This window comes from Geospiza fortis, unplaced genomic scaffold (genome assembly GCF_000277835.1).
Source record: "Geospiza fortis unplaced genomic scaffold, GeoFor_1.0 scaffold85, whole genome shotgun sequence".
NCBI classification, from domain to species: domain Eukaryota; kingdom Metazoa; phylum Chordata; class Aves; order Passeriformes; family Thraupidae; genus Geospiza; species Geospiza fortis.
The window spans coordinates 2,355,172-2,367,006 of record NW_005054358.1 but is presented as its reverse complement, the minus strand read 5'-3'; the positions used below and the strand labels follow the sequence as shown (position 1 = coordinate 2,367,006).

The 11,835-nt window shown below is 46.1% G+C and overlaps 1 protein-coding gene across 5 annotated transcripts in view; it reads right to left on the bottom strand.

Moving 5' to 3' along the window:
• The window catches only part of CACNA1B (calcium voltage-gated channel subunit alpha1 B), a 330,258-nt gene that overhangs the window by 64,565 nt on the left and 253,858 nt on the right, over positions 1 to 11,835 (bottom strand). For all 5 annotated transcript variants that reach the window (XM_031059209.1, XM_031059210.1, XM_031059211.1 and 2 more), the window contains exons 22-25: positions 11,524 to 11,653; positions 10,404 to 10,463; positions 9,569 to 9,675; positions 971 to 1,067 (exon numbers count right to left, since the gene is read on the bottom strand). In XM_031059209.1, the coding sequence (XP_030915069.1) occupies positions 971 to 1,067; positions 9,569 to 9,675; positions 10,404 to 10,463; positions 11,524 to 11,653 (394 nt within the window). The remainder of the gene's footprint in view (positions 1 to 970; positions 1,068 to 9,568; positions 9,676 to 10,403; positions 10,464 to 11,523; positions 11,654 to 11,835) is intronic.

Below are 11,835 nucleotides of genomic sequence, written 5' to 3'. Positions count from 1 at the left end.
GAAATCCTGATGGAAATCCCTCTGATCAACCCAGAAATCCTGATGGAAATCTCTCTGATTGGCTGTGAAATCCTAATGGAAACCCCTCTGATCAGCCCAGAAATCCTACATGAAATTTCTACATGGTTCAACATTAATGTTCCTTTTTAGATAAATTTAGCGAGCATAAAATTAAAATTATTTAAGCATGAATAGTGGGCTCAGACAAAAGCAAATCTACAGAACAGCTGACCCTTATTTTGATGTGAAAACAGAAATTGTCAAACACATTTTCCCCCTTCCAAATAATTCATTGCTTTTTCCTCAGCTCTCACAGAAAACAGCCCACAAAAGGTATTGAAGAGTCCCTAAACCTCAGAAATTATTGAGTTTTGTTAACTCCTTCCATTCTCTCTTTGCAGGGCCTGGCTGTACCTCAAATTGTTGGTGCTGGATGAGTAATCCCAGGCAATTAAATTTATTTTGTTTTTTAGATCAGTGCCCTAGGGATAAACCCCTGAACTATGTATTCTTTAATAGAAAGATGAATAAATTAAAGCTTCTCCTATAGCAATGACAAATCTCTTTGGACAGCCTGTGGAAAATCTTGCAATATTCATGTTAAATTCTCTAGGGAAAGCCAAACCCTTCCAAACCCATTTTCTCCTTTATCACGTCGAAGACCATCCCGCTTATGAACTGTAATTTAATTTATTTGCTTTTTTTTTTTTCTATTTGTAGAGGTTTTATTTTCATGTGGATTCACAAGAATCTCCAACATTATCCAGGATGTTTGCAAAAGCACCCAAGTGCTTGACATTTGCCCAACATCTGCCCAGCTCTTTGTGCTCATCTGGCAAAAAGATTCATTGCAATGAAATAAAAGCAACAGAAACAACTTGGATTAAGTGGGGTCCACCAGCTTCCACTCAGACCAGCCAGAAACCTCCAGAGAAGGAAAAATAGGGAAGAATTTGGGTTATTTTCTAACCTTTAGTTTTGGCAGCCGTTTTATGGTCTTCAGAGGCCTGAGCACACGCAGGACTCGCAGGGACTTGATGGTGTTGATGTCCTTGCCTTTGGTTCCTCTGCAAGGGAGAAAAAGGCACAAGAACAACAGAGGGAATTGTTTGCTCCCCAGGCCACTCACTGGGATATTTGTGGGTATCCAGGGTGGCTTTGGTGGTGGAACTGGTTGGGTTTGGGGATGTTTTGACAGGTTTTGTGTCCATCCTCACCAGCGCTGCAGGCAGGACGACCCAACCTCACCTGGGATGTCTCCAGCAGCACAGAGGAGAAGGCTGGGGCAGGACAGGGTCCTGGCAGGGCTCAGCCACACGTGCTGGCCAGGCTTTGTCACCTCCCAGCCACTCACCAGGACCTGGGGCCCCTCCTGCCCCACACCTGGACAACGCTCCCAGCCAGGGCAGCAGCACCAGGACAGGAGGCTCAGCTCCTCCATCCCATTCCCAGCAGGAAAAGGGACAAAGCCACATGAGGCTCTACCCTCCCAGCTGGATGAGGCAGGGGCTGTTTCTGGGTGAGGCCAGGGATGTTTCTGGATGAGGCAGGGGGTGTTTCTCCATGCACTTCTCTGGCAGGAACATTGTGCCAAGAGGGTTTGGGAGCCTTCCTGATGAGGGACAGAGCTCTCCTGGGGGTCAGAGCCTGTTCCCTCATCCCTGAGTCTCCCGTGGAGGACATGCCACCAATCCCATGCAGGAACATGTAATATGGCAATATATTACATGCCTGGAACAGTGCTGGGGCAGCTCCCCACTCAGGCATGCAGGTGCTGTCAGTCACTTTTGGGGTTTTAGTTTTGTTAAAACCGAGTGCAAGGTCGAGAACGTTCCTCTTGTTAATATCAAGAGGGGTTTTAGGGCAAGGACAGAGCTCCTTTCCTCGTGCATTTCCAAAATAAAGAAACACAAGGAGACAACAGGAACATCTTCTTCCAACCCCATGGCAAAACAACAACATTCCCTTTGTTTCATATGGAGTGGAAAATGCGATGGAAATCTGGAACAGTTTTATTCATGGCTAGAGATTTGGGTCTGGGACTGTGTTGAGGGAACACAGGTGGGAATGAAGAACATGTGGGACAGATGCTGACACACCTATTCTGGACATTCCTCTTCTCCAAGAGGGAAATAATGGAAGTACGAGAGGCACGAGAGACCCACAGAGGTTTGGGAAGGACTGCAAAGCTTCCCCCTCCCTGGCCCACATCCTGTGCTGAGGGAGGAGCACCAAGAGTGGAGGAAACCACCCAGTTTTGGGGCTCGCTGAGCCTGCTCAGCCCTGGAAAGGGAATTTTTGGAAATCCATCCACTTCCAAAGGATGAAGAACTCACTGCTAACCCCATATTACTCAATAGTAAGGCTGGACCAGAACCTCCAACCCAAACCCACAACCCTGCCTCAGCTCCAGTCCCTTTGCCCCCTTCCCAGGCATTGCAGGTGTCTGGAAATGCAGTAAGAGGGACACACGGGAATTTTTGGAGGGCTGTGGGTTGTATCCCACCATGTATAACTTGAGGAGAAATTTCCTTTCCACAAGATGTGGTAGAAGGGGAAGAGAGGGGGAACAGCAGGAACAGGTCCCTATCTTCTCCCTCTCTCATCCTGCAGGGCTCTTTTAGGGCCATTTTAATCCATCCCAGCTGGACCTTGAGCATTGACATGACTCTAAACCCAGGCATTGGATTTACTCCCAGAGCTACAGGACTGCTTAAAAGCCACAAAATAACTATTAAATATTTTTTAAAAGAATATTTGATTCTCATTAGAGATCTTTGATCTACTCTACGTGAAACAGGCACTGCCAGCAGAGTTTTTTCTGCCTTTCTCGTCAGGTTTTAGCAGAGCTGAAGGTCTGGCCTAAGCTTGGCTTTGCAGATTTGCTTTCAGCTCAGTGTCCCTGCCATGGTCACCTCCATGAGCCACCAGCTGACCTGCAGCTCCCTGGTGTGACTCTCAGCAGTGCCCTGGCTGCAGAAGAGTTTGTTCAGCCTCTCCAGGAGGATGGGAATGGCAGCAGGGAAGCAAAAGGGGAAATGGGGTCATGGCCAAGGAGATGCCCCAGCAGATCCCACCTGTCCCCAGATCCCACCCCATCCCCTGGGCTGTCCCCTCTGCCAGGCCAGGCCAATCCTGCCCTGCTCCTGGGGACAGCCAGGGGAGGTGGGAGCTGAGGAGGGCAGGGCTGAGGGAGGAGTGAAGGGGAGACCCTTTGGGGCCATGTGGCACCTTGGGGCAGCAGGAAGGGAAGGGGTGGGACATGGGGACAGTGAGCCCAGAGCTCTGCTCCATCCCCACCAGGCACAGCCATGCTTCTGCTGTGCCCATCAGCACCTCCAGCCTTCCTAGAGAGAAGAGAAACCCTCTGCTTTCCTAGAGAGAAGAACCAAGTGCCAAATTTCCTGGACCCCATCAAAGGCTTTTCTGGGCATCCTTCTCCTCGCTGTGGAGGATCCCCCAGGAGCTCCTGGAATGTGGGGACAGAGGACACAGCTCTGCACTGACAGCAAAGCTGCCACTTGCACAGGGTTAAATACAATGTTTGGAACCTCCTTCTGCACAAATCAGCCCTGCAAAAAGCTCCCTGAGCTCTGTTTTCATGGCAGAGACTTTCCCCAGTGTCAGAGCCTGGATCCCAGCTGGGTCACACTGCCCACACTGCAAAGCTCAGCTCTGCTCTCCTGGGCTCACTCAGAACCCCAGAACATTCCCAGGTGGTGCTTTCTCCTGACTCCAGGAGACCCCAATTACCACACTGCTATTGTGCCAATTAACAACTGCACTAACGAGGCCTCGTGCAAATGAGAACAGAGACATTTCCCTGCTCTGCTCTCCCAGAGCAGGCTCCACGCCTGAAGGAAGAATTTCTGTGGGTTTAATATTTCCAGGAAGGTTAAAGAGACGTGGGGCAGAGCAAATCCTGGCTCCTGCTTTTCCCTGGAATGGGAGAGGCACGGATGAGTGAGCTCAGAGGTGGAGGGCAGACAGCTCCAGTCACACAGAATTCCTTCTGCCTCAGCAGAGGACACTAAGAAGGGCTGACTGATTTTTTCCATTCAGGCACTTAAGCAAATAAAGAGCGTGAGCCAATTAAATCTTAATGGGATTTATGCTCTGAGCCATATAGAGAATCCTGAGGAAAAAAAAATTCCCATTTCTTGTCACAGTAAGGTCCCTGCTATAGGAAAAGCTTTTCCTGGTGCTCTGACCCAGAGTGACACAAATTGTATTTTAATTAAAAGGATCATCTGCAACTCTTCTGTCAACTAAAACCCTCAGGGTTGGGTTTGGGTGTTTTTAAAACCCTCTCTGCCAATATTGGGGTTTTTTCCCTGCTTTCATACAAAGCCAGATGTCCCAAAAAATAAAAGGTCCAGATGGAGCTGGGACTCAGTCAAAAGGTGTATCCAAGCACACATCTGACCTGAATATTCCTCACAACAAAAATAAATTGTCATGGAAGGACAAGGTTTTAATTGACTGCAGAATAACAACTGCAACATTCAGGAGAGCTGAATCTTGAATAAGAGTTAAGAGAAGCATAGGATAAAGGCAGACAGCAAAAAATAAAAAGAAGAAAAAAAAGAGAATACCACCAAAAAAATTGCATTAGATCAATTTTGGGTGCATTAGGCCAGTGCTGTTTTGTTGTTGTTTTCTGTGTCAGTTTGCTGCATGTTTATTTAAAACATTAAGAATTTTTTAAAAGAGCTTTGCAGCGCCTTTTCTCCCTTTAATAAATAAAAGAGCCTTTAAAAATTCAGTGGTCCTTTCAAATGGAAGCTGCTTGTTCCTGTTGCTGCTGCCAGCAGCTCTGATTTCAGGTGACATGGACCCCTCAGAGTCAGGGCATCAAAAATTCAGGGTGAGGTGGAGCCTCTGCCTTCTGTGATTGCCTGGAATCCTCCTGGCAGAGTGAATTCTTCCCTGGAAGAGTAAAGGAGGTCACCCCACCCTGCCCAAGCACAAAGGCACCCTCATTCTGCCCTAAATCCTCTGCTTTCCTAGAGAGAGGAGAGAACCAAGTGCCAAATTTCCTGGACCCCATCAAAGGCTTTTCTTGGCATCCTTCTCCTCACTGTGGAGGATCCTCCTGGAGCTCCTGGAATGTGGGGGCAGAGGACACAGCTCTGCACTGACAGCAAAGGTGCCGCTTGCACAGGGTTAAATACAATGTTTGGAACCTCCTTCTTCACATATCAGCCTTGCAAAAAGCTTCCTGAGCTCTGTTTTCATGGCAGAGACTTTCCCCAATATCAGAGCCTGGATCTCAGCTGGGTCACACTGCACTAAATGAGACCTGGAGCTTCCAGCTTGACTGTTTGGAGGTGAAATCCTCTAAAAGAGACTCAAAATTCTTCTTTAAACCTGGTTATTAAGATTTTCATGAATTGTACCTCACCCCTCAGTGCCCACTGAGTCAGCCCCTCAAATCTTGTTGGTACAGATATATCTCCATGTGGGTTTTTTTGACTCCCTGGCTTGGATTTCTAGTCTGTTCCTATCTCTGCTGAAGGAAAATCAGGATGGATGAGTTAAAATAATACATTTCACTGGATAATGAGCAGTAAAGGGACAGAGGGGTCGATGGGATGGGTGGAACATGGCTGGGTTGTCTCCACAGTGGCAAAGTGTGTGGACACAGGTTGGACAGGCAAAACAGAGCAGCAAGAGACAGGAAGAACATATTACCCCATGAAACTCCTAGAGAGAGATTCCAGCGAGGAGAAGACAAAGAAAGAGCAGAGTCAATGACAAACAGAAACATCAGAGAGATCCCCCAGCCCCTGGCCCACTCCCACCAAGCCCACAGGATAAACCAGTGGGGAAGGGAGGGCTCAGCAAAGAAATCCCACATTTGTCACATTCACATTCTCTGAAAAATCCCTTTGCCCAGGATTTTTCTCCTGGGAAGCTGAGAAGCCTCAGAGAAAAGGAAAACAATTCTTATCTCATTTGCTTCTCCTGTGTTGTGCTCATGTGGAATGTGTTTGGAGATTGTTTACCCACAGGTGATTGTTCCATTGGATTCTGCTGGGAGTTGTTTTCACTCTTTGGCCAATCAGGGCCAAGCTGAGTCATGAGCTTTCATTGTTATCTTTTTAGCATTCAGTAAGAATCCTTTCTGTATTCTTTAGTATAGTTCAGTATAGTATTCTTTAATATAATCTAGTATCATAAAATCACAAAATACTAAATTAGCCTTCTGAGAACATGGAGTCAGATTCATCATTCCTCCCTGTCCCTGCAAATACAATACACATTCCCTGCTGGATCAGCCCTTCGGATGGGAAAAACACCTCCACATCTCTTCTCTCCCACTTTGGGAGGGATAACCTCAATTATTTGTTTTTTTCCAAGAGCATCCCAAAATTCTGGGCGTTTCTGTTCCAATTTTTTCCAGGCCAAATCTTTGCTGCTCTCCCTCAGCTGTTCCTCCCAAGTACATTCTGCACCTGGGGCTGAGAGATTTTGGTGACAAGCTTCCATGGGTTTTTTGTTTGCTTCCATTTCCCTAAGGACTCAAACATGTCTGGGTGTTTGTGGCATGTTTATCTCCAGAAAAAGAAAGGGATTTCTCTTTGAAATGCTTTGCTGAATGGAAGACATTAGTTTATTATTATCAGCATCATATTATTGTTCCCAGCATCACTCCGGGGGTGTTGTTTGAAATTTATTTTTTATTTTTCTAATCACAGAGCTGCTTCTAAAGAGCTGCAGGCAGAAAGAAAACCCACAGCTGCTTTGAGAGCGGGATTTTATCAATCTTGTACCAGTGGCTGATACCATCTCAAATGCTTAAATTAACACAGGCTGCTGCAATATTGCAGATGGGAGCGTTCCAGGGAGCTCTGTTATTCCCAGGTTTTTAGGGATGGATTAATTCAGCAAGAAGTTGGTTCACATCACTTTCAGTGGACAGCCAGGAGGTCAAAAAGATGAATTAAATCCCACCTTGCATGTGGCAGTTGTGGGTTCTTGCAAACAAAGTGGTGACAGCCACATTAAATACCATTTTTAGTGACACTGAGGAGGGTGACAGGGCTGTAGGATTTGCTGGAAAAACCCAACTGATCGAACAACAAAGAGACTCCAGGAGCTCCTTTTTGGGATTATCGACATTCAGCTGGCTCTGTGTGTCCATCTGGTTTAACCAGACCAGGAGCTGGGCCCAAGCCCTGGCTCTCCACCCTGTGAGGACTCAGAACTGGAACAGACAGAAGTCCTTTCCTAGGAATGAGTGATTTTCCAGCTTTTGGGCTCCAGCAGGGAGGCTGCAGGCATTCCCTGGATTGGATGCTGCCTACTGGAACAGGGATGAGGAGCAGGGCTTACAGAAAGCAGAAAAATCACAGAAGAAATTCAAATTTTCCTGACTCTCACAAATAAGCTTGTCTGACTTTAATCTGGGAGACAGTAACTAGGCAGGGTTTATGCAGTCCCTGGCTGTAAAACCCTGCTCAAGACTCACTCACAGTGGAAAATAAAAGCAGCTTGGGGCACCTATTATAAAGCACAGGCAGGGGATGTAGAAGTAATTTATTTAGAGGCTGATGAGGTGCTGTTAGATATTCATGGCCCAACATCAGCAACAGAAGAAAACCTGAGCATGAAAAGCCTCGGAAAGATTAAAAATTATTCATTTTAATGCATAACTCGAGCAAGGAAAATCTCCCTCAAAAGAAGATGGTGTTCAAAGAGAAGATGTTTTAAAGGCAGAGCCTGAGATTTGTTCTCACAGCACAGGGAGCTGCTCTGAAGGGCTCCCAAAATGCCCCTTCTCCCATCAGTCTTGGAAGTTTGAATTCCTGATGCAAAAGGGAAAATTCTCATGGACCCCCAGAGTCTGGATTGTGTTGTTTTTTGTGATTATTTTACTTCTCTACCTCTCTTCAACTCAGAGGAGCTTTGTTAAATTCTAATGTTGCTACATGGCTTTTTTAAGTTAAATTTTTGATTAACTCAGGCTGGCTTAAGTCAGTCTAGTTCTGAAAGATGTTCCACAGATATATTTCATGTGCAGGGAAATAAAACCCCACACATGTCTAGTCAAGCTTAAAAAGCAGCTTGGGTTTGGCTATTAAATTTTAGGTGAGCAGGACATTCACCAAGAGAATTTTGCTTAGGACAGAGCAGTCAGCTCCTCCAAAAATCAGATTTTTAATGAGGGACAAAATGTTTAAAGGGAGGAGAGCAGCATCCCTTTGAAAACAGTATGTTGGATATTATTTTCTCCAAGACCTGACTAATTTGGTGAAGGATCAGGCACAGCCCAGCTTTCAATATCCCCAAAAATCACACCTAAAATATCAATCCTGTCCATCCACTTTTTGGCCAATTTAACTTAGAGGGTTTGTTTGTATTTACTTGTATTTGTATATTTATTTGTATTTGCACTGAAGAAAAGCAGATCTAAACCACAAATCTCACAGCCTGGATGCGACAGCAATTTTGACAGCTCAGAAAACAAAAAACTGCTGAGGAATATTTTACCAGAAAGGCAACATTTTGTGCAATTTTTTTTTTTTTTTTTTGTGCAGAGCTGAGAGAGGAGCAGGGATTTGGCTCTGCTTTAAAAATTTCTGCCAGTCTAAAGCAGCCCAGGCACGCTCCGTGGCTCCCTGACAAAGGTGGATGCTTTTCTCATTAGCTGCTAATTCTCTTTAGCAAGCGAAACAATTTCCTCTCCTCTAATCATCGTGTGAGTGCGGGGCTGCTGAACATTCCCCTAATTGCTCGGGGCTAATTTAGCAGAAGATTAAAGTGGTCAAGTCCCGCTGCCTGCTTCCAGGTCTCTCCCATTGTTTCTCAGCACAGGATTTGCAAACAACAATCCGAGTGGAAAATTTCTTCCCATTCTCCAGCTCGGCTCCTGAAGGATGGAAGGAGCTGCATTGCTCTTCCTCTGGTTGTTTCCAAGGAAAAAGGCTCGGATGAGAAGTTAATCTTCATTTTTAAGGAGTTATTTCTCTGTGTTTGTTGCTCAAAATCCTCCATGACATGAAAGAAGAACGTAGGGTGTTATTTAAATACAGAGCGGGGTTTGAGGGAGGGAGCACTAAGGGTGAAACTCAGTGGAAGTACAGAGAGAGGAGAGAAAAGGAGAGAAATAGCAAAGGTTTGTGAGCCAGAATAAATATCCACAACCCTGGAAATAAGGGTTTGCCAAGAGTTCACAGAGTTATCAGCTGATTTCTTAAACTGTTTTCTCAAAATACTTCAAGATTCTCACAATCACTGACTAGAGACACTGGACTGCCACAAAGTGTTACAGTGAGTTCCTGAAAAGAACTGGCCAAAGAGTCACAAAAATCTTGGCTTCTGTGTTTGAATGAGCAGTGAATGGACTCAGCCTGAAGCTGGGAGGATTTTTTCCAGATTCCGCAATACAAATTTAGCTGGGTTTATTCTTTTCTTCCCACCCCTTGGAAAAAGGGCAGGAACTGAACATTTCACTGAGAAATGGAGCCACAAACATCACACAGCCACTGTCCCTGTGCCAGCCTCCTGCCCCCTCTGTCACTTATTCTCTGGAATTTGGGAATTTGGAGGAAAATTAACTTACGAGAAGGCAAAAGCCACCAGGGCCCCACTGACCACAATGAAGTCCAGGATGTTCCACAGGTCACGGAAGTAGGAGCCAGGGTGGAGCAGCAGCCCCAAGTCAATCATCTGCACAGAAAACCCAGCAAAGGAAGAGTTTTAATAAAACATGGCCCAAATCTACCTTGCCAAAGGGCAGGAGAAGGTTCTGGATCGAAGCACCCTTCACAAATTGCTGAGATACTCAGCCAAGCTGCTCCTCTCTAACGGGCAGGAAAACTCTCCCAAAAATGAAGCTCAAATCAACAAATCACAACCAAAAGCTGTAGAAATGAGAGCTCTCACTGCTCCCTAGGATTTTTTCCACACACATGCATTAATCCTGGTTTTATTCTGCATCTCTTTTGCATCTTGCTCTGACAGGAAAACCCAACTGCTGCCTTACCCCAGCACTGAACCCTGATTTTATGGAATTGTGCTCTCTGGGAAGTTACTGCCCACAGTCCTGGCAAAACCTGTCACCCTACTGAGTAGAAAGAGAAATTCTCAGCTTTTTTAAACATGACAAACCAAGAATCAGTTGTTATTAATATTCCTTCCAAAGGGAAGAATCAGGAGTGTCTCATAAAGGTCTGTCAGTTCCTGGTTCTTCCCAGTGTTTATCCTCTTACACAGCCACAGCTCCTAAAGATATCCTGATTTTCCTCCATGAAATATGAGATTGAAGCCAGGAGAGCTGCTGCATCTGATTGTGAGAGTTGTTCCCAACTCCATCCTCCCCACCTCTGTCCTGCTCCAGCTTCTCACAAATAAATCTGAAAGAGGAGGTGAATCTTCCTGCTTGGCAAAGTTCTTACCTTGATCACCATCTCAAAGGTGAAGACTCCTGTAAATATATAATCCAGGTATTTCAGAGCCTAAGTGGGAAAGGGAAATGTGTGTTAGGGAAGGCCACACACTGAAATAACCTGCACATGAGCAAGGAGCAAAATCCCTCATCCAGCAATGGTCTGTCTGCTGGACAAAAATCATCTGGTGGGAGGGTTGCAGATAATTTAGGCACAAACCTGAATAATCTGATTTAAAGCAGCATTTTCCCAGTCCTTGTCACACTGCACTCAAGGCTGGCTGCAGTGCACCTGCATTTCTGGCAGGTTTACCAAGGCACAAGGGGTATTTCCAAATGAAACGTTTGAACATCCTTTCCTAAGGATGTCCAAGGTCCTTGGGATCCAGCCTTTCCCAGTGTGGAATGGGGTGCCAGCTTTGCCACATCAGCCACACAACCCCTGATTACCAAGCTCTCAAGCTCAGATGTGGCTGAAGCAGCAGAAAGGGACAGGAATTTGAGCATTTTGACAGTGGAAGATAACTGGAGTGTGTTCCCAAAGGCAGCTCTAATTCTGCATGGCCAGCACCTGCAGAGATGGGAACAACTGTGAGCTGGGAGGAGAAAAGCACCTGGATTCTGGGCATTCTGTGAGGAGAAAAGCACCTAAATTCTGTGAATTTTGGAGAGGAGAAAAAGCACCCGGATTCTGGGCATTTTTGGAGGAGGAAAGCACCTGAATTTTGGGCATTTCGGGAGGAGAAAAGCACCTGAATTCTGGGAGGAGAAAAGCACCTGCATTCTGGGCATTTTGGGAGGAGAAAAGCACCTGAATTCTGGGCATTTTGGGAGGAGAAAAGCACCTGAATTCGGTGAATTTTGGGAGGAGAAAAGCACCTGGATTCTGGGCATTTTGGGAGGAGGGATGCGCCTGAATTCTGGGAGGAGAAAATCACCTGAATTCCGGGAATTTTGGGAGGAGAAAAGTAGCTGAATTTTGGGAGTAGAAAAGCACCTGAATTCTGGGAATTTTGGGAGAAGAAAAGTACCTGAATTCTGGGAATTTTGGAAGGAGAAAAGCACCTGGATTCTGGGCATTTTGGGAGGAGAAAAGCACCTGGATTCTGTGAATTTTGAGCGGCACTCACATCATTCCTGGGAGACTCAGCCTGGACAGGGTCCTCTGCAGCCAGGGCGATGCTGCTGAGGGCGATGACGATCAGGATCACCATCTCGAAGTAGCGCAGGTTGACGATGTAGTGGAACAGGCGGCGGATCCTGCGGGGACAGGAGCACACCAGGGGTCACAGAGAGGGGGACAATGCCACAAACCCAGCAGGGGCAGCACCGCTGGGATTGCAGCTGTGATAATGGGGAGAGGAATAGTGGATTTGTCTTTACAAACAAGCTGCGGGTTGTCGCAGACATCTTTTTGTGAAAAATCCTTTCCTTAGGATTTT